This window comes from Oncorhynchus tshawytscha, linkage group LG13 (genome assembly GCF_018296145.1).
Source record: "Oncorhynchus tshawytscha isolate Ot180627B linkage group LG13, Otsh_v2.0, whole genome shotgun sequence".
NCBI lineage: Eukaryota > Metazoa > Chordata > Actinopteri > Salmoniformes > Salmonidae > Oncorhynchus > Oncorhynchus tshawytscha.
Genome location: NC_056441.1, coordinates 13,652,314 through 13,675,755, shown reverse-complemented (window position 1 = coordinate 13,675,755; position 23,442 = coordinate 13,652,314). Strand labels below are relative to the sequence as shown.

The 23,442-nt window shown below is 43.6% G+C and overlaps 1 protein-coding gene across 1 annotated transcript in view; it reads left to right on the top strand.

The window, feature by feature from the left end:
• LOC112265799 (alpha-catulin) overlaps positions 1–23,442 on the top strand; it is a 106,165-nt gene that overhangs the window by 37,916 nt on the left and 44,807 nt on the right. Inside the window, exons 2-3 of the mRNA XM_042295211.1 lie at positions 9,836–10,025; positions 22,646–22,833. Coding sequence (XP_042151145.1) covers positions 9,836–10,025; positions 22,646–22,833 — 378 coding nt within the window. The remainder of the gene's footprint in view (positions 1–9,835; positions 10,026–22,645; positions 22,834–23,442) is intronic.

Genomic DNA, 23,442 nt, shown 5'->3' with positions numbered 1-23,442 from the left:
TAGTTATATGGAGGCCAATTAGATGGTGGTCCGATCACATTCGGTCTCCTATTAATGCAGTTTTCACTTTTGATGCCAGCAAGAATGAGACTAGGAAGTAATCAAGACGGCTAGCTTGATTAAGCCTCCTCCATGTATATCTCACTAGGTCAGGGTTTTTCAGCTTCCATATACTCTAGTTCTAATGTATCCATGATCTTCATGATTTCCTTTAGTGCTTGAGGGTGATTAACTTTACGATCCATTGAGGTACTTAAAACCGTATTATAATTTCCCACCATAATAATGGATGAACTCGTTGCTCGTGAGCTCAATAGAGTATTACAGTTGAAGTCAGTAGTTTACATACATCTTAGCCAAATACATTTAAACTTAGTTTTTCACAATTCCTGACATTTAATTCTAGTAAAGAAATCCCTGTTTTAGGTCAGTTAGGATCACCACTTTGTTTTAAGAATGTGCAATGTTAGAATAACAGTAGAGAATTATTTCCGCTTTTATTTCTTTCATCACATTCCCAGTGGGTCACAAGTTTACAAACACTGAATTAGTATTTGGTAGCATTGCCTTTCAATTGTTTAACCTGGGTAAAATGTTTTGGGTAGCCTTCCACAAGCTTCCCACAATAAGTTGGGTGAAATTTGTCTCATTCCTCCTGACAGAGCTGGTGTACCTGAGTGAGGTTTGTAGGCCACCTTGCTCGCACACACTTTTTTCAGTTCTGCCCACACATTTTCTATAGGATTGAGGTCAGGGCTTTGTGATGGCCACTCCAATACCTTGACTTTGTTGTCCTTAAGCCATTTTGCCACAACTTTGGAAGTATGCTTGGGGTCATTGTCCATTTGGAAGACCCATTTGCGACCAAGCTTTAACTTACTGACTGATGTCTTGAGATGTTGCTTCAACATATCTACATAATTTTCCTACCTCAAGATGCCATCTATTTTGTGAAGTGCACCAGTCCATCCTGCAGCAAAGCACCCCCACAACATGATGCTGCCCACCCCAGTGCTTCACGGTTGGGATGGTGTTCTTTGGCTTGCAAGCCTCCCCCTTTTTCCTTCAAACATAACGATGGTCATTATGGCCAAACAGTTCTATTTTTGTTTCATCAGACCAGAGGACATTTCTCCAAAAAGTACAATCTTTGTCCCCATGTGCAGTTGCAAACTGTAGTCTGGCTTTTTTTATGGCGGTTTTGGAGCAGTGGCTTCTTCCTTGCTGAGTGGCCTTTCAGGTTATGTCGATACAGGACTCGATTTACTGTGGATAAAGATACTTTGTACCTGTTTCTTCCAGCATCTTCACAAGGTCCTTTTGCTGCTGTTCTGGGATTGATTTGCACTTTTCAGCACCAAAGTACGTTCATCTCTAGGAGACAGAACGCGTCCCGTTCCTGAGCGGTATGACGGCTGCATGGTCCCATGGTGTTTATACTTGCGTACTATTGTACAGATGAACGTGGTACATTCAGGCATTTGGAAATTGCTCCCAAGGATGAACCAGACATGTGGAGTTCCACATTTTCTGAGGTCTTGGCTGATTTCTTTTGATTTTCCCAAGATGTCAAGCAAAGAGGAACAGAGTTTGAAGGTAGGTCTTGAAATACATCCACAGGTACACCTCCAATTGACTCAAATTATGTCAATTAGCCTATCAGAAGTTTCTAAAGCCAGGACATCATTTTCTGGAATTTTCCAAGCTGTTTAAAGGCACAGGCAACTCAGTGTATCTAAACTTCTGACCCACTGGAATTGTGATACAGTGAATAAGTGAAATAATCTGCCTGTAAACAATTGTTGGAGAAATTACTTGTCATGCACAAAGTAGAGGTACTAACCGACTTGCCAAAACTATAGTTTGTTAACAAGAAATGTGGGGAGTGGTTGAAAAACCAGTTTTAATGACTCCAACCGAAGTGTATGTATAGTGTTTAGAGTTAGGCTATGGTGTGTTGGACAATTTTCCTCCTCTCTGTTAGATAATTAGACAGCGCTCTCTAGCTAAATTTTAGACCCATATAGCAGCTCTCTCTTCCTATTTTGGTTTTAGACCTATAGCAGCTCTCTCTCTTCCTCTTTTGGTTTCAGACCTATAGCAGCTCTCTCTCTCTCCCTCTTTTGGTTTCAGACCTATAGCAGCTCTCTCTCTCTCCCTCTTTTGGTTTTAGACCTATAGCAGCTCTCTCTCTCTCCCTCTTTTGGTTTTAGACCTATAGCAGCTCTCTCTCTCTCCCTCTTTTGGTTTTAGACCTATAGCAGCTCTCTCTCTCTCCCTCTTTTGGTTTTAGACCTATAGCAGCTCTCTCTCTCTCCCTCTTTTTTGGTTTTAGACCTATAGCAGCTCTCTCTCTCTCGCCCTCTTTTTTGGTTTTAGACCTATAGCTGCTCCCTCCCTCTTTTGGATTTAGACCTATAGCAGCTCTCTCTCCCTCCCTCTCTTTTCCTCCTTGTTTTTCTCAAGAGTAAATGGAGGGATTTCTCACGGAGGGAGATATTATCAGGTTTCCACAGTTGTTCAGAAAGCTGCTAAAAGGCAGAGGGTATTTCCCAAATGGCACCCTATTTCCCTGGGCCTAGCCAAAAGTAGTGCTCTATAAAGGGAACAGTGTTTCATTTGGAACACAAGCAGATGCACTGGTCAGGTTCCTGAGGTTCTGTCGCATCCCTTCTTTTCTGGGTGAGTGCCAGCGTGAGAGGGCATTTGAGTGTCATGAATACCAGATGCCCCGTGATTCAGGCCTTTTATGACCTGCATGCCAAATATGCACGCCATGCGCACACACACACACACACACACACACACACACACACACACACACACACACATAGAGCATCTCTCTCTCTCCCTCCTTGGTTTTAGATTAAATTAATATAGCAGCTCTCTCCCTCCCTCCCTCCCTCTTGGTTTTAGATTAATAGAGCAGCGCTCTCTCCCTCTTGGTTTCAGATTTATATAGCAGCTCTCTCTCCCTCTTGGTTTCAGATCAATATAGCAGCTCTCTCTCTCTCCCCCTCTTGGTTTCAGATTAATATAGCAGCTCTCTCTCTCTCCCTCTTGGTTTCAGATCAATATACCAGTGCTCTCTCTCCCTCTTGGTTTCAGATTAATATAGCAGCTCTCTCTCTCCCTCTTGGTTTCAGATTAATATAGCAGCTCTCTCCCTCCCTCTTGGTTTCAGATTAATATAGCAGCGCTCTCTCCCTCTTGGTTTCAGATTAATATAGCAGTGCTCTCTCTCCCTCTTGGTTTCAGATTAATATAGCAGCGCTCTCTCCCTCTTGGTTTCAGATTAATATAGCAGCTCTCTCTCTCCCTCTTGGTTTCAGATTAATATAGCAGCTCTCTCTCTCCCTCTTGGTTTCAGATTAATATAGCAGCGCTCTCTCCCACTTGGTTTCAGATTAATAGAGCAGCGCTCTCTCTCTCCCTCTTGGTTTCAGATTAATAGAGCAGCGCTCTCTCTCTCCCTCTTGGTCTCAGATTAATATAGCAGCGCTCTCTCTCTCCCTCTTGCTTTCAGATTAATAGAGCAGCGCTCTCTCTCTCCCTCTTGCTTTCAGATTAATAGAGCAGCGCTCTCTCTCTCCCTCTTGGTTTCAGATTAATAGAGCAGCGCTCTCTCTCTCCCTCTTGGTTTCAGATTAATAGAGCAGCGCTCTCTCTCTCTCCCTCTTGGTTTCAGATTAATAGAGCAGCGCTCTCTCTCCCTCTTGGTTTCAGAATAATATAGCAGCGCTCTCTCCCTCCCTCTTGGTTTCAGATTAATATAGCAGCGCTCTCTCTCTCCCTCTTGGTTTCAGATTAATATAGCAGCTCTCTCTCTCTCCCTCTTGGTTTCAGATTAATATATAGCAGCTCTCTCTCTCTCCCTCTTGGTTTTAGATTAATATTGCAGCTCTCTCTCTCTCCCTCTTGGTTTCAGATTAATATAGCAGTGCTCTCTCCCTCTTGGTTTTAGATTAATAGAGCAGCGCTCTCTCTCTCTCGGTTTCAGATTAATATAGCATCTCTCTCTCTCTCGGTCTCAGATTAATATAGCAGCACTCTCTCTCTCTCGGTTTCAGATTAATATAGCATCTCTCTCTCTCTCGGTCTCAGATTAATATAGCAGCACTCTCTCTCTCTCGGTTTCAGATTAATATAGCAGCGCTCTCTCTCTCTCGGTTTCAGATTAATATAGCAGCGCTCTCTCCCTCTTGGTTTCAGATTAATATAGCAGCGCTCTCTCTCTCTCGGTTTCAGATTAATATAGCAGTGCTCTCTCCCTCTCGGTTTCAGATTAATATAGCATCTCTCTCTCTCTCGGTCTCAGATTAATATAGCAGCACTCTCTCTCTCTCGGTTTCAGATTAATATAGCAGCGCTCTCTCTCTCGGTTTCAGATTAATATAGCAGCGCTCTCTCTCTCTCTAGGTTTCAGATTAATATAGCAGCGCTCTCTCTCTCTCTCGGTTTCAGATTAATATAGCAGCGCTCTCTCCCTCTTGGTTTCAGATTAATATAGCAGCGCTCTCTCTCCCTCTTGGTTTCAGATTAATATAGCAGCGCTCTCTCCCTCTTGGTTTCAGATTAATATAGCAGCGCTCTCTCCCTCTTGGTTTTAGATTAATATAGCAGCGCTCTCTCCCTCTTGGTTTCAGATTAATATAGCAGCGCTCTCTCCCTCTTGGTTTCAGATTAATATAGCAGCGCTCTCTCCCGCTTGGTTTTAGATTAATATAGCAGCTCTCCACCCCTTCTTGGTTTTAGATTAATATAGCAGCTCTCTCTCTCCCTCTTGGTTTCAGATTAATTTAACAGCGCTCTCTCCCGCTTGGTTTTAGATTAATATAGCAGCTCTCCATCCCTTCTTGGTTTTAGATTAATATAGCAGCCCCCCTTCTTGGTTTTAGATTAATATAGCAGCCCCCCTTCTTGGTTTTAGATTAATATAGCAGCCCCCCTTCTTGGTTTTAGATTAATATAGCAGCCCCCCTTCTTGGTTTTAGATTAATATAGCAGCCCCCTTCTTGGTTTTAGATTAATATAGCAGCCCCCCTTTCTTGGTTTTAGATTAATATAGCAGCCCCCCTTCTTGGTTTTAGATTAATATAGCAACTCTCACAATCTCTCTTTTGGCTTTAGACCCATAAAGCAGCTCGCTCTCCTCTCCCTCCCTTTTGGTTTTAAATTAATATAGCATCTCTGTGTCTCTCTTTCTCTCTGATTAATATTATGTTTCTCCACCCTGCTTCATTCCTATTTACACAGGCAGCCCCATGTAGTCATGTGTTCCGTTGATACCGCAGGAGGAAGTTAAGGACACTTTCTCTCCTCTCTCTATAATACACACCTACACACACACTGATGGTCAATACACTCTCCCATTTCCAAGTATACCCTATCTTTCGCTTCCGTTCAATCAAATGTTTTAAGAGACTCCTGCCCTCATTTCCTCCTTGTTTTTCTCAAGAGTAAATGGATGGATTTCTCACGGAGGGAGCTATTATCAGGTTTCCACAGTCGTTCAAAAAGCTGCTAAAAGGCAGAGGGTATTTCCCAAATGGCACCCTATTTCCCTGTGCCTAGCCAAAAGTAGTGCTCTATATAGGGAACAGTGTTTCATTTGGAACACAAGCAGATGCACTGGTCAGGTTCCTGAGGTTCTGTCGCATCCCTTCTTTTCTGGGTGAGTGCCAGCGCGAGAGGGCATTTGAGTGTCATGAATACCAGATGCCCCGTGATTCAGGCCCTTTATGACCTGCACGCCAAATATGCACGCCATGCACACACACACATCCACTATCCTCATCTACTGGGTAGTGAAGACATATGGGGCGGCAGGATAGCCTAGTGGTTAGAGTGTTGGGCTAGTAACCGCAAGGTTGCAAGTTCAAATCCCCGAGCTGACAAGGGATCTGTCGTTCTGCCCCTGAACAGGCAGTTAACCCACTGTTGCTAGGCCGTCATTGAAAATAAGAATTTGTTCTTTACTGACTTGCCTAGTTAAATAAAGGTAAAGTAAAAAATTAAATAAAAATATGACTCAAATGATTAGATTAGAAAAATGGATTGCATAATATTCTGCACTAATGTGATGTTGATTTGAATTCAGGCCAAACATTCTAACCTTCTGCAGAGGTTCTGTACAGTGGGGTATATGGTAACTGGATCACTGAGTCACCATGGTCCCATACAGTAGTAGAACTCATCCAGTATTCAGGCTCTGGGACAGAAATGGAATTTCCCTTTTCCTATTTTCTGTGTGTGAGTTAGCGAACGCTCCTTGGTTTGGAGACATCATAAGTAGTGGCTAATCTAATCCTTGCCAGGCAGTGCTGTTGTGATGCATTGAAGGAGAGAGAGAGGAGAGTGGCAGATAAGTGGGGAGAGTGAGAGATATGCTCTGTTACATTTTCTCTCATTGTCTGATTATCCTCCTCTTCAGGGACACACGTCACTAAACCAACCATCGCGTTCCACTCTGCTACACTGTGACATCACGTAGTCACGCACTCACTCCAAACCCACCTGCCGCCCCCTTCCAATTAATGTGTCTCGAGTATTTTCTGTTTTGCTTGAAAAGTGGGCTGTGGTTCTGTTACATTTAAGTAATTTAGCAGATGCTCTTAACCCTAATTGCTTTGGATAAGTGCCTTGCTCAAGGGCATATCAACACATTTTTCACTTCGTCTACTTGGGAATTCGAACTAGCCCAATGCTCTTAACCACTAGGCTAGCTGCCGCCTGGTTGAAGAGCGGGATGTGGTTCTGTTCTGTTTGAAGAGCGGGATGTGGTTCTGTTTGAAGAGCGGGATGTGGTTCTGTTATGGTTGAAAAGTGGGCTGTGGTTCTGTTTGAAGAGTGGGCTGTGAAAAGCAGGTGGATGAAGGGGAATTACCTATCCCCACTGCACTTGATGAGCTCCCTAGTGCTTCCGCTTTGCGTTCCAGCGCCCTAGGGCGTCCTCCTTGCGTTCCAGCGCCCTAGGGCGTCCTCTTTGCGTTCTCTCGCTCTCTCTCTGCCTCTGTTTCTCCCTCTGATCCACTTTCCCAATTCACCTACAGTTGAAGTCAGAAGTTTACATACACTTAAGTTGGAGTCATTAAAACTTGTTTTTCAACCACTCCACAAATTTCTTGTTAACTATAGTTTTGGCAAGTCGGTTAGGACATCTTTGCATGACACAAGTCATTTTTCCAACAATTGTTTACAGACAGATTATTTCACTTATAATTCACTGTATCACAATTCCAGTGGGTCAGAAGTTTACATACACTAAGTTGACTATGCCTTTTAAATGACTTGGGAAATTCTAGAAAAAGATGTCATGGCTTTAGAAGCTCCTGATTGACATAATTTGAGTCAATTGGCGGTGTACCTGTGAATGTATTTCAAGGCCTACCTTCAAACTCAATTTGCAATTTTCGAAAGCCTGGCGGTACCACGTTCATCTGTGCAAACAATAGTACTAACGTATAAAAACCATGGGACCACGCAGCCATCGTTCCACTCAGGAAGGAGATGCGTTCTGTCTCCTAGAACGTACGTTGTTGTGAAAAGTGCAAATCAATCCCAGAACAAAAGCAAAGGACCTTGTGAAGATGCTGGAGGAAACCGGTACAAAAGTATTTATATCCACAGTAAAACAAGTCCTATATCGACATAACCTGAAAGGCCGCTCAGCAAGGAAGAAGCCACTGCTCCAATACCGCCATTAAAAAAAAAGCCAGACTACGGTTTGCAACTGCACATGGGGACAAAGATTGTACTTTTTGGAGAAATGTCCTCTGGTCTGATGAAACAAAAATAGAACTCTTTGGCTATAATGACCATCGTTATGTTTGGAGGAAAAGGGGGAGGCTTGCAATCCGAAGAACACCATCCCAAACGAGAAGCACGGGGGTGGTAGCATCATGTTGTGGGGGTGCTTTGCTGCAGGAGGGACTGGTGCACTTCACAAAATAGATAATTTTCCTCCCTCGTGAAGCTATGTAGATGTATTGAAGCAACATCTCAAGACATCAGTCAGGAAGTTAAAGCTTGGTCGCAAATGGGTCTTTCAAATGGACAATGACCCCAAGCATACTTCCAAAGTTGTGGCAAAATGGCTTAAGGACAATCAAGTCAAGGTATTGGAGTGGCCATTACAAAGCCCTCACCTCAATTTTATAGAACATTTGTGGGCAGAACTGAAAAAGCATGTCCGAGCAAGGAGGCCTACAAACCTGACTCCGTTACACCAGCTCTGTCAGGAGGAATGGGCCAAAATTCACCCAACTTATTGTGGGAAGCTTGTGGCTACCCAAAACGTCTGACCCAAGTTAAACAATTGAAAGGCAATGCTACCAAATACTAATTGAGTGCATGGTAACTTCTGACCCACTGGGAATGTGACGAACGAAATAAAAGCTGAAATAAATCATTCTCTCTACTAGTATTCTGACATTTCATATTCTTAAAATAAAGTGGTGATCATAACTGACCTAAGACAGAGAATTGTTACAAGTATTAAATGTCAGGAATTGTGAAAAAACTGAGTTTAAATGTATTTGGCTAAGGTGTATGTAAACTTCTGACTTCAACTGTATATAGGAAATGGACAAACGTATTATCTTTTCCAGCACCTTCTATTCTAAAGTCAGTTCTGAGGTATTTGAATTTGTTTTCCAAATCCAAATATAATAATTTGAGCCACAGATTGGATGAAATATTGTTTCAAAAAATCCTACCACATAGATTTTCGGAAGGAATCGATAGCTGTGTTTTGCGGGCCCAAGTTTAGACAGTTTTACACTCTGTTTTAGACTTGTTTTACACTCTGTTTTAGACTTGTTTTACACTCTGTTTTAGACTTGTTTTACACATGTTTTAAACTTGCTTATAATCACCATGGTTTGTACAGTAAACCTACTACATTACAGATATCTGACCACAGGTTTTGTGTCCCAAATGGCACCCTTCTCCCTTCATGGTGGGCCCTGGTCAAAAGTAGTGCTACAAAGGAAATAGGGGGCCATTTGGGACACGCACCAGGAGTTATTGGGGCTTGAGAATGCCAGTGGTGTACCAGTTTCAATTCCCCCCGACTGAGCTCTCACCAACTGCGCACTGTTATGGTCTGGAAGGGATTGTTTCCATTCAGGTATCTAAGGCAATCAGTGAATAATTTATAATAGGCTCAAACCTATACATAATAGATGACTCTGATCGTAGCTAACAGGCCCCATCTGAGTTGTGTGTGTGTGTGCGCTCGCGTGTCCGATGCATAACAAATTATTCTGATCGTTGCTAATAGGCCCCACCTGAGTTGCCTGTGTGTGTGAGAGTGCGTGTGTAGATGCTGCGCTACGGGAGACACCTCCTGCTGTCTCACTGCCGGCTCTCTCCACCTGTTAGGCTGCTCCATAGGAAATCAGCAATCAGCTCTCTGTCTCTCTCCGGGAAAAGGAAATTATTCTACTTTTTTTCTGGTTCCTCACTTGGGCAAAGTGGTGGAAACATGGCCTGCGCTGTACCCTGGATGGTGTAGACGGTTAATTGTTTTGGAGAAACATGCTGTTCCACAGTGAAATGGGTTGGTATGCTGATTCAGGTTGAGCACAGCAGCAGACTGTGCTATGGAAAGTGTGCCTCTGTAGTCTGTATCACCACACTGACCAGGTTGTCTCTGCATCACCACACTGACCAGGTTGTCTCTGCATCACCACACTGACCAGGTTGTGTCTCTGTATCACCACACTGACCAGGTTGTGTCTCTGTATCACCACACTGACCAGGTTGTGTCTCTGTATCACCACACTGACCAGTCTTTGTATTACAACACTGACCAGTCTCTGTATCCTCCTAGATCACCACACTGATCAACCACAAAGACAAGCCAAACAAGTCGGAGCGGACCCAGCAGGCCATCCAGAGAGTGGGCCAGGCCGTCAGCGTTGCTGTGGGACGCTTTGTTGGTGTAGGCGAGGCCATCGCCGTGGAGAACGAGGAGCTGAAGGAAGAGATGGGCATGGCTTGTTTCGAGGCGCGCAGAGCAGGTAACTGGGGCTGTGTCTGAAATTGCGTCCTTTCCCTGTGTAGTAGTGATGGGGGAATAAATTGATGCGGTTACATATTGGGATATTATTTCTGATATATTGTTTTATTTTAGAATTTTTTATTTTACCTTTTATCTACCAAATTACCAAACAGACCACATACAGTTGAAGTCGGAATTTTACAAACACTTAGGTTGGAGTCATTGAAACTCGTTTTTCAACCACTCCACACATTTCTTGTTAACAAACTATAGTTTTGGCAAGTCTGTTAGGACATCTACTTTGTGCATGACATAAGTAATTTTTCCAACAATTGTTTACAGACAGATTATTTCACTTATAATTCTCTGTATCACAATTCCAGTGGGTCAGAAGTTTACATACACTAAGTTGACTGTGCCTTGAAACGGCTTGGAAAATTCCAGAAAATTATGTCATGGCTTTAAGAGCTTCTGATAGGCATAATTGACACCATTTGAGTCAATTGAATGTGTACTTGTGGATGTATTTCAAGGCCTACCTTCAAACTCAGTGTCTCTTTGCTTAACATCACGCGAACATCTAAAGAAATCAGCCAAGACCTGAGAAAACAAATTGTAGACCTCCACAAATCTGGTTCATCCTTGGGAGCAATTTTCGAAAGCCTGGCGGTACCACGTTCATCTGTACAAACAATAGTACTAACGTATAAAAACCATGGGACCACGCAGCCATCGTTCCACTCAGGAAGGAGATGCGTTCTGTCTCCTAGAACGTACGTTGTTGTGAAAAGTGCAAATCAATCCCAGAACAAAAGCAAAGGACCTTGTGAAGATGCTGGAGGAAACCGGTACAAAAGTATTTATATCCACAGTAAAACAAGTCCTATATCGACATAACCTGAAAGGCCGCTCAGCAAGGAAGAAGCCACTGCTCCAAAACCTCCATTAAAAAAAAAAGCCAGACTACGGTTTGCAACTGCACATTGGGACAAAGATCGTACTTTTTGGAGAAATGTCCTCTGGTCTGATGAAACAAAAATAGAACTGTTTGGCCATAATGACCATCGTTATGTTTGGAGGAAAAAGAGGGGAGGCTTGCAAGCTGAAGAACACCATCCCAACCATGAAGCACAGGGGTGGCAGCATCATGTTGTGAGGGGTGCTTTGTTGCAGGAGGTGCTGGTGCGCTTCACAAAATAGATTGCATCATGAGGCAGGACAATTATATATGGATGTATTGAAGCAACATCTCAAGACATCAGCCAAGAAGTTAAAGCTTGGTCGCAAATGGGTCTTCCAAATGGACAAGGACCCCAAGTATACTTCCAAAGTTGTGGCAAAATGGCGTAAGGACAACAAAGTCTAGGTTTTGGAGTGGCCATCACAAAGCCCTGACCTCAATCCTATACAAAATATGTGGGCAGAACTGAAAAAGCGTGTCCGAGCAAAGAGGCCTACAAACCTGACTCAGTTACACCAGCTCTGTCAGGAGGAATGGGCCAAAATTCACCCAACTTATTGTGGGAAAGCTACCCAAAACATCTGACCCAAGTTAAACAATTTAAAGGCAATGCTACAAAATACTAATTGAGTGTATGTGAACTTCTGACCCAGTGGGAATGTGATGAAAAAAATATAAACTTAAATAAATCCTTCTCTCTACTATTATTCTGAGATTTCCAATTCTTAAAATAAAGTGGTGATCCTAACTGACCTACTTCAGGGAGTGTTTACTAGGATTAAATACAATTTTGAAAAACTGAGTTTAAATGTATTTGGCTAAGGTGTATGTAAATTTCAGACTTCATTTGTATTCAACCTGCGAACCCTAATTAACAAACAAACCAAAACAAAGTCTTCTCATGCGTCAGTGATTTTGAAAAAGCCTTTGACTCAATTTGGCATGAGGGTCTGCTAAACAAATTCATGGGAAGTGGTGTTGATGGAAAAACATACATTATAAAATCCATGTACACAAACAACAAGTGTGCAGTTAAAATTAGCAAAAGAAAACATTTATTTCCACAGGGCTGTGGGGTGAGACAGTGATGCAGCTTAAACCCCATCCTCTTCAACATACAGTGGGGAGACCAAGTATTTGATACACTGACGATTTTGCAGGTTTTCCTACTTTCAAAGCATGTAGATGTCTGTAATTTTTATCATAGGTACACTTCAACTGTGAGAGACGGAATCTAAAACAAAAATCCAGAAAATCACATTGTATGATTTTTAAGTAATTAATTTGCATTTTATTGTATGACATAAGTATTTGATACATCAGAAAAGCAGAACTTAATATTTGGTACAGAAGCCTTTGTTTGCAATTACAGAGATCATACGTTTCCTGTAGTTCTTGACCAGGTTTGCACACACTGCAGCAGGGATTTTGGCCCACTCCTCCATACAGACCTTCTCCAGATCCTTCAGGTTTCGGGGCTGTCGCTGGGCAATACGGACTTTCAGCTCCTTCCAACGATTTTCTATTGGGTTCAGGTCTGGAGACTGGCTAGGCCACAGTTCAAATCCCCGAGCTGACAAGGTACAAATCTGTCGTTCTGCCCCTGAACAGGCAGTTAACCCACCGTTCCTAGGCCGTCATTGAAAATAAGAATTTGTTCTTAACTGACTTGCCTAGTTAAATAAAGGTAAAATTAATTTTAAAAAATTAAAAATGCTGTTACTGAGGTTGTTGGCCAAGATCTCGCGATACATGGCCCCATCCATCCTCCCCTCAATACGATGCAGTCGTCCTGTCCCTTTTGCAGAAAAGCATCCCCAAAGAATAATGTTTCCACCTCCATGCTTCACGGTTGGGATGGTGTTCTTGGGGTTGTACTCATCCTTCTTCTTCCTCCAAACACAGCGAGTGGAGTTTAGACCAAAAAGCTCTATTTGTGTCTCATCAGACCACATGACCTTCTCCCATTCCTCCTCTGGATCATCCAGATGGTCATTTGCAAACTTCAGACGGGCCTGGACATGCGCTGGCTTGAGCAGGGGAACCTTGCGTGTGCTGCAGGATTTTAATCCATGACAGAGTAGTGTGTTACTAATGGTTTTCTTTGAGACTGTGGTCCCAGCTCTCTTCAGGTCATTGACCAGGTCCTGGGCTGATCCCTCACCTCCCTCATGATCATTGATGCCCCACGAGGTGAGATCTTGCATGGAGCCCCAGACCGAGGGTGATTAACCGTCATCTTGAACTTCTTCCATTTTCTAATAATTACGCCAACAGTTTGTTGCCTTCTCACCAAACTGCTTGCCTATTGTCCTGCAGCCCATCCCAGCCTTGTGCAGGTCTACAATTTTATCCCTGATGTCTTTACACAGCTCTCTGGTCTTGGCCATTGTGGAGAGGTTGCTGTCTGTTTGATTGAGTGTATGGACAGGTGTCTTTTATACAGGTAACGAGTTCAAACAGGTGCAGTTAATACAGGTAATGAGTGGAGAACAGGAGGGCTTCTTAAAGAAAAACTAACAGGTCTGTGAGAGACAGAATTCTTTCTGGTTGGTAGGTGATCAAATACTTATGTCATGCAATAAAATGCAGATTCATTACTTAAAAATCATACAATGTGATTTGCTGATGATCTGGTGCTTCTGTCCCTAACCAAGGAGAGCCTACAGCAGCACCTAGATCGTCTGCACCGATTCGGCCAGACCTGGGCCCTGACAGTAAATCTCAGTAAGACAAAAATAATGGTGTTCCAAAAAAGGTCCAGTCGCCAGGACAACAAATACAAATTCCATCTAGACACCGTTACCCTAGAGCAAACACAAAACTATACATACCTAGACCGAAACTTCAGCACCACAGGTAACTTCCATAAAACTGTGAACGAGCAGAGAGACAAGGCAAGAAGGGCCTTTTATTCCATCAAAAGGACCATAAAATGTGACATAACAATTAGGATCCGGCAAAAAATACTTGAATCAGTTATAGAACCCATTGCCCTTTATGGTTGTGAGGTCTGGGGTCCGCTCACCAGCCAAGAATTCACTAAATGGGACAAACACCAAAATCCGCATGCAGAGCAGAATTAGGCCGATACCCGCAAATTGTCTAAATCCTGAAAAGAGACGTTCAATTCTACAACCACCTAAAATGAAGCGATTCCCAAACCTTCCATAACAAAGCCATTACCTACAGAGAGTTTAATCTAGAGACGAGTCTACTAAACAAGATGGTTCTGAGGCTCTGTTCACAAACAGAGGCCCAGGACAGCAACACAATTAGACCCAACCAAATCATGAGGAAACAAAAAGATCATTCTTTCCAATGTGTCAAGTAATTAACAAAAAAAAAAACAGAGCAAACTAGAATGTTATTTGGTCCTAAACAGAGAGTACACAGTGACAGAATACCTGACCACTGTGACTGACCCCAAATTACGGAAATCTTTGACCATGTACAGACTCTGTGAGCATAGCCTTCCTATTGAGAAAGGCGACCGTAGGCAGACCTGGCTCTCAAGAGAAGACCAGCTATGTGCACACTGCCCAAAAAATGAGGTGGAAACTGAGCTACACTTTCTAACCTCCTGCCAAATGTATGACCATATTAGAGACTGTTGAAGGAATTTAATTCCTCTGTTTTAATTCCCAATTAAAATTAAACACTCTGTCAATTCATATGGATTTGTAAGACCCTTATTTTATAGGAATGGACAGAGTCCCGGTCTTAAAGTCAAGTAACAGCCTTTATTCAAAAGAGTACTGAGTAAATACACATTTTACCACAGGTTATAAACTGAAAATGACGTCAGCGTTTTCTAAATGTTCCGTCTCTTCTTGACACTGGTAGAAAGGCCCTATAGCTCTCAAGCCTTCCCTCCTCGCCTAGAGCCAAGGTCAGTCAGTGTAGATAAGCATTCTAGACAGTCTGGAGATAGTTCATTAATTTGTACCAAGGAACAGACCGTCATTGTTCTAACTTTTGCCCATGTTCACACACACACATTATTTTCAGTACTGGGATCAAGAATGAAAACTCATACATATACAGTAACATTTAGTATTCTGATTAGTACATGTATAGAAACATAATAGTATTCGGATTAGTCAGTCCTGATTGAAATGTATACATAATTAGTCATCATTGATAAAAATTCCCTTAACAGAGACACATATTTCCCTCAGATTACATGGACCCACAATGAATTTGAAAACAAATCCAATTTTGCTAAACTCTCATATCAATTGGGTGAAATACCTTAATGTGCCATCACAGCAGCAAGATTTGTGACCTGTTGCCACAAGAAAAGGACAACCAGTGAAGAACAAACACCATTGTAAATACAACCTATATTTGTTTATTTATTTTAGTTTTTGTACTTTAACTATTTGCACATCGTTACAAATCATATTTTATGTCACATTTACCTAATACGAACGGTGCAGACCTTAGTGAAATGCTTACTTACAAGACCTTAACCAACTATGTATGCAGTTAAGAAAATACATTTAAAAAAGTAAGAGATAAATGTGACAAATAATTAAAGAGCAGCAGTAAAATAACAATAGCGAGGCTATATACAGGGGGTACCGGTACAGAGTCAATGTGCAGGGCACCGGTGTCGAGGTAGTTGAAGTAATATGTACCTGTTGGTAGAGTTATTATAGTGAATATGCATAGATGATAGCAGAGAGTAGCAGCAGCATAGAAGGGGGGTAATGCAAATAGTCTGGGTAGCCATTTTGATGAGATGTTCAGGAGTCTTATGGCTTGGGGGTAGAAGCTGTTTAAAAGCCTCTTGGACCTAGGCTCCGGTACCTCTTGCCATGCGGTAGCACAGAGAACAGTCTATGACTAGGGTGGCTGGAGTCTTGGACATTTTTTAGGGCCTTCCTCTGACATCTCCGTGTATAGAGGTCCTGGATGGCAGGAAGCTTGGCCCCGGTGATGTACTGGGCCGTACGCACTACCCTCTATAATGCCTTGCGGTCCGAGACCGAGCAGTTGCCATACCAGGCAGTGATGCAAACCATCAGGATGCTCTCGATGGTGCAGCTGTAAAACCTTTTGAGGATCCGAGTACCCGTGCAAAATCTTTTCAGTCTCTAGAGGGGGAATAGGTTTTTTTGTGCCCTTTTCATGACTTGGTGTGCTTGGACCATGTTAGTTTGTTGGTGATATGGACGCCAAGGAACTTGAAGCTCTCAACTTGCTCCACTACATCCCCGTCGATGAGAATGGGGGCGTGCGTGGTCGTCCTTTTCCTGTAGTCCATATCAACTCCTTTGTCTTGATCACATTGAGGGAGAGGTTGTTGTCCTTGCACCACATGGTCAGGTCTTTGACCTCCCTATAGGCGTCTCATCGTTGTTAGTTATCAGGCCTACCACTGTTGTCATAAGCAAACTTAATGGTGGTGTTGGAGTCGTGCCTGGCCGTGCAGTCATGAGTGAACAGGGAGTACAGGAGGGGACTGAGCATGCACCCCAGAGGGGCCCCCCCGTGTTGCGTATCAGCGTGGCGGATGCGTTGTTGCCTACCCTTATCACCTGGGGGTGGCCCGTCAGGAAGTCCAGGATCCATTTGCTGAGGGAGGTGTTTAGTCCCAAGGTCCTTAGCTTAGTAGTGAGTTTTGAGGGCACTATGGTGTTGAATGCTGAGCTGTAGTCCATGAATAGCATTCTCACATTGGTGTTCCTTTACCCCAGGTTGGAAAGGGCAGTGTGGAGTGAATTAGAGATTGCATCATCTGTGGATCTGTTGGGGCAGTATGCAAATTTGAGTGGGTCTAGGGTTTCTGGGATAATGGTGTTGATGTGAGCCATAACCAGCCTTTCAAAGCACTTCATGGCTACAGGCGTGAGCGCTACGGGTCGGGTGTCATTTAGGCAGGTTACCTTAGTCCCTGTGCCAAAGAACACTATGATGGTCTGTACTTGAAACATGTTGGTATTACAGACTCACAGGGAGTGGTTGAAAATGTCAGTGAAGACACTTGCCAGTTGGTCAGCGCATGCTCGTAGTACACGTTGTGGTAATTCTTCTGGCCCTGCGGCCTTGTGATTGTTGGCCTGTTTAAAGGTCTTATTCACATCGGCTGCGGAGAGCGTGATCACAGTCATCCGGAACAGTTGATGCTCTCATGCATGTTTCAGTGTTACTTGCCTCGAAGCGAGCATAGACGTTATTTAGGGCATAGCGGGATTTCTTATAAGCTTTCGGGTTAAGAGTCCCGCTCCTTGAAAGCTGCAGCTCTTCACTTTAGCTCAGCGCGAATGTTGCCTGTAATCTATGGCTTCTGGTTGGGGTAGGTACCTATAGTCACTGTGGGGATGACATCATTCATGCATTTATTGATGAAGCCAGTGACTGATGTGGTGTAATCCTCAATGTCACCGGAAGAATCCTGGAACATATTCCAGTCTGTGTTAGAAAAACAGTCCTGTAGTCTAGCATCTGTTTCATCTGACCACTGTTTTATTGACCTAGTCACTGATGCTTTCTGCTTTAATTTTTGCTTAGAAGCATGTAAGGATAGAATTATGGTCAGATTTGCCAAATGGAGGGCGAGGGAGAGCTTTGTATGAGTCTCTGTGTGTGAAGTAAAGGTGGTCGAGTTTTTAGTTACACATTTAACATGCTGATAGAAATTAGGTAAAACTGATTTAAGTTTCCCTACATTAGAGTCCCTGGCCACTAGGAGCGCCCCCTCTGGATGAGTCTTTTCCAGTTTGCTTATGGCGGTATACAGCTCCATGAGTGTGATTTTAGTGCCAGCATCGGTCTGTGGTGGTATGAAGACAGCTAAAAAAAAATACAGATGAAAACTCTCTAGGTAGATAGTGTGGTCTACAGCTTATCATGAGATACTCTACCTCAGGCGAGCAAAACCTTGAGACTTCCTTAGCTATCGTGCACTAGTTGTTGTTTACAAATATACATAGGATGCAGCCCCATGTCCTGCCGATGAAGTGTATAACCCGCCAGCTGTATGTTATTAATGTCGTTGTTCAGCCATAACTCAGTGAAACATATTATATTACAGTTTTCAAGGTCCCATTGGTAGGATATACGTACTCTTAGTTCGTCCCATTTATTTTCCATCGATTGAATGTTGGCTAGCACTACGGATGGCAAAGGCGGATTAGCCATCTGTTGTCTGATCCTCACTAGGCTCCCCGATCTCCTTCTGTGAAATCTCTGTTTCTTCCTCCTGCGAATGACATGGATGAGGGCCTTTTCAGGTGTTCGAGTATATCCTTCCTGTCCGACTCATTAAAGAAAAATGATTTGTCCAATTCGAGGTGAGTAATCGCTGTTCTGATGTCCAGAAGCTCTTTTCGGTCATACGAGACGGTAGCAGCAACATTATGTACAACATAGGTTACTAACGAAATAGCACGGTTGGTTAAAACGGCATCCATCTTCTCCGGCGCCATCATACATATACAACGCTGTGTATATGACACAATTTGAAATGTCTTTATTCTTTTGGAACTTTTGTGAGTGTAATGTTTACTGTTAATTTGTATTGTTTATTTCACTTTTGTTTATTATCTACTTCACTTGCTTTGGCAATGTTAACAAATGTTTCCCATGCCAATAAAGCCCTTGGAGAGGGAGGGGGAGAGCCGTTTCCCCCTCTTTCAACACTTTTCGTGGGAGGAGGATATCTACACTATGGCTATCAACACCCTTTCAACCGAACAGTGTAATGTATTTTTGAGCCGGCTTTGCTATTTAAAAATAGCAAGATAAATATGGGGACGAAGCCTAAGGCCTGAAGCCCAATCGCAGTCTTATCATGTTGATAAGTCCAAAACAAAATTTCACAGGGTAAGTATTTAGACCCCCAACACAGGGGATAATAGGTTTGTTTGGGAGAAGCGGCATGTGTAACAATGTCTTTAATCCCCCAGTGTGCTGATTTGAAAAGGGCTAAACCCAGACAAAAGAGAGCTGGTGGGAATCGTCAGCCAGAGTGGTCCACTGGCCAATTGATTCCTTCTACTCCTATCTGCCATTTTCTTACCTTCTATACTCTATTGAGAATCTGAAAAAGAGTGTACTTTTCCCTCTGTCATTTTGGAATGGAATGAAGTTGTCTTCTATGTGATGAAAAGAGAAAGGGAAGGGAGGTAAAGCTTTAAATCTGCAGGAAAGGATTGATGGATTGATGGCCTCTTAACGTGTAGCCAGAGGGAGGGAGAGACTAAGAGGGCCTCCTCCAGCGCAAGCAGGCAATGGAGGCAAGCAGGGAGGCAGACAGACAGGCATGCAGGCAGCATAATTAAATAAATAAGGTGATTACATTACTTTAATTTGGTGATCTCCATCATGGTACGACATTGTAGATAGGGGCCACTGAGGCGGATTTGTTGGTTTCAGTCTGTTCTGCTGGACCAGCCCAAACAAATTAATGTCACTAGCTGAGGTTTTAGGAGGCAACTACTGTATTAAGAGTTTTGTATAGTCAGTGTTTAAAGGGGCCCTGGCCCTATATCTCTAACTGTCCAAGTCAGTGCAACCTGCAGGCTGTAGACTGCATAGCATCACAATCACCCTGTTATAAGACTACCCTTATGGTAAGGACTTGTTACAAGACTCCACAGGTTTTAATGAAGTCAAGTGTACACCCCTTTCAAATACCAAGCAGCAGAAAATAATTCCCAATGAAAGAGAGCTTAGTGATAAAGAGACATGGCGAATAAATGGGGGAACTAACACACCATCAGCAGTCAGGCCTAGAACAAGAATACAACACTGTTGTGAAGCAACACTGTAGGGGAACACTTATGCATACGAAGCCCTCCCTTTGGCAAATCCGACCACGATGCCATCTTGCTACTACCGTCTTATAGGCAGAAACTCAAACAGGATGTACCAGTGACTAGAACCATTCAACACTGGTCTGACCAAGCGGAATCCACGCTTCAAGATTGTTATTATCACACGGACTGGGATATGTTCCGGTCAGCCTCAGAGAACAACATTGATCTATACGCTGACTCGGTGAGTGAGTTTATTAGGAGGTGCATTGGAGATGTTCTACCCACTGTAACTATTAAAACCTGCCCTAACCAGAAACCGTGGATGGCTGGTGGCATTCGCGCAAAACTGAAAGCGTGAACCACCACATTTAGCCATGGAAAGAGGTCTGGGAGTATGGCTGAGCGTAAACAGTGTAGTTATTCCCTCCGCAAGGCCATCTAAGAAGCGAAATGCCGGTACAGGAACAAAGTGGAGTCATAATTCAACGGCTCAGATACAAGGCGTATGTGGCAGGTTCTATAGGAAATCAGGACTACAAAAACAAAACCAGCCACGTCACGTACACCGTCAGGCTTCCAGACAAACTAAACACCTTCTTTGTCCGCTTTGAGGATAATACAGTGCCACCATCGCGGCCCTCTAACAAGGACTGCGTCCACAGACGATACAATCGCCATCACACTGCATACTGCCCTATCCCATCTGGACAAGAGGAATACCTATGTAAGAATGCTGTTCATTGACTACAGCTCAGCATTCAACACCATAGGACCCTCCAAGCTCATCATCAAGCTGGAGGCCCTGGATCTCAACCCTGCCCTGTGCAATTGGGTCATGGACTTTGACGGGCCGCCCCAGGTGGTGAAGGTAGGAAACAACATCTCCACTTCGCTGACGCTCAACACTGGGGCACCACAAGGGTGCATTCTCAGCCCCCTCCTGTACTCCCTATTCACCTACGACTGTGTGGCCATGCACGCCTCCAACTCAATCATCAAGTTTGCAGACAACAGAACAGTAGTGGGCTTGATTACCAACAACGACGAGACAGCCTACAGGGAGGAAGTGAGGGCACTCGGAGTGTGGTGTCAGGAAAACAACCTCTCACGTCAACAAAACAAAGGAGATGATTGTAGATTTCAGGAAACATCAAAGGGACAGTAGTGGAGAAGGTGGAAAGTTCCTCGGCGTACACATCACAGACTAATTGAAATAGTCCACCCAGACACAGTGTGGTGAAGAAGGTGCAACAGCGCCTCTTCAAGCTCAGGATGCTGAAGAAATTTGGCTTGTCACCTAAAACACACAGACTTTTACAGATGCACTATCGAGAGCATCCTGTCGGGCTGTATCACAACTTGGTAAGGCAACTGCACCGCCCACAACCGCAAGGCTCTCCAGAGGGTGGTGCGGGCTGCACAACGCATCACTGGGGGCAAACGATCTGCCCTCCATGACACCTACAGCACCCGATGTCACAGGAGGGCCAAAAAGATCATCAAGGACAACAACCACCCGAGCCACTGCCTGTTCACACCGCTCCCATCCAGAAGGCGAGGTCAGCACAGGTGCATCAACGCTGGGACCGAGAGACTGAAAAACACCTATCTCAAGGCCATCAGACTGCTAAACAGCCATCACTAACTCAGAGGCTGATGCCTACACTGAGACCCAATCACTGGCCACTTTAATAAATGGATCACTAGTCACTTTAAACAATGCCACTTTAATAATGTTTACGTATCTTGCATTACTCATATGTTTATACTGTATTTTATACTATATATTGCACCTTGCCTATTCCTGCTCGGCCATCGCTCATCCATATATTTATGCGTACATATTCCCATTCATAATTTAGATTTGTGTGTATTAAATAGTTGTTGGGAATTGTTAGATTACTTGTTAGATATTACTGCCCTGTAGGAACTAGAAGCACAAGCATTTTGCTACACTCGCATTAATATCTGCTAACCATGTCTATGTGACCAATAAGAATAAAAACATTTGATGGTGGGGGATTCTGGCATAGCATCGCCATGCTTATTCCGGAGCCTATTCTGGGGTTCAGCAGCATTCTTTGTGAGCCAGGCTGAATGTTTCAGCTGGTTTGGGGCATTCTGGCATCGACAAAGGGCTGTCGGATGCAATCAGTACACTTCCTTTTGGAATGCAAGCCAACCCAAATAAGGAGGCCAACCATGTATCCAACATAATTCACGTCTCTCTCTCTTCGCCCTCCTCCCTCTCTCTCTCTACTGCCTGAGACTGTTATGGTGTTTAAATATTTGTGTGTTCATTTTCCTTTTATAGCCTTTTTCCTTCGCCCACCTAGGGTTGTTTTTGAGTTTCATGAACAAACTACGACCCTCCAGTGTTCCAGCGACTTAGATTGAAATGGCCTGGTCATGCATCTCAGAGGGCCTGTAAATTGGGCCCTGGCATTGGCTGGCATCACATTGCCGCAGTGCCACCGGGCTGAATATAATCCCTGTGTGCCAGCCTCCCTGTCCAGGATGAGATGTTCCTACAGGAATTCATGGTGCTGCTGTTGACTGACAGGAGAGGGGGCACCAACCATGGGAAGGGAACCAAAGGGGCTGTAGCTAGCTAAACATCTCAAAGAAACCAAAGCTGAATTCTGGATGTCAGTTTTTTGAACACAATTTTGGATAATGCACGAAAACACTAAATGAAGAGCTCTCCGGCAGGGTTGTTTGAAAACACAATTACCAGTGTGAAGCAGTTTGACCAAGTATTAGAACATGGAGATACAGTGATAATTTACATGGTACCTCTGAAAATGTTGTATGGTGCTTGTATGCTGAAAATTCCAATAGATTTGATCCTCCTCATCATCATCACCCCCACCATCATCACCATCATTCTCTACCTCATTTTTGTCCTAGGGGATGCCATAGCCAAGCTGACAGATGTTGGGATGCTGGTGGCCCCCCTTGTGGACGGACGCAAGACTGTGTTCAGTAACAAGACAGGCATGGTGAAGGCTGCCCGCATGCTCCTCTCCTCCGTCACCAAAGTCCTGGTCCTCGCAGACCGCATCGTCATCAAACAGATCATCACCTCACGCAACAAAGTAAGTACCGATTCCGACCACACAGTGGGATGCATGCACACCATAAACACAATATACATTTCGATATAGGGCCATAGATACACACAGAACAAAGTAGAGACACACATGCAAGCAGCTGTGCACACACACACACACACACACACACACCAGTGGCAGTCTGCCATTTTAAGATGAGGCAGGACAATTATTATGATTTTGTTTATGAGCATGGCTCATAGTCATCCAATATGCTGTAATGGAAATTGTCATTCATATTCCATTCACCCAGCTTAATGTAAGATCAATAGGTTTAGGCTACTACATGAGTCACGTGCTCCCTATATCCATCACGAGGTTGCTACAATCTAGCCTATGAATGAAATTTTACAACGTAGGTGCACAGGTCGAGAGAAATTTGACTAATCAAGGTGACAGACATTGACACATTCAATACCTCCATGTACAATCTTGCCTGCATCTAGCTGATCGACGGTGTAATCATTAGTCGACAGTTGCAAACAAAACTTTTATATTGGACAACTTCAGGTGTGTTTACCCCCCCGTTCCGTTTGCTTCCATTAAAGAAAGTGTTTCAACAGAATCGGTAGAATAAATACATCCCTGATCACG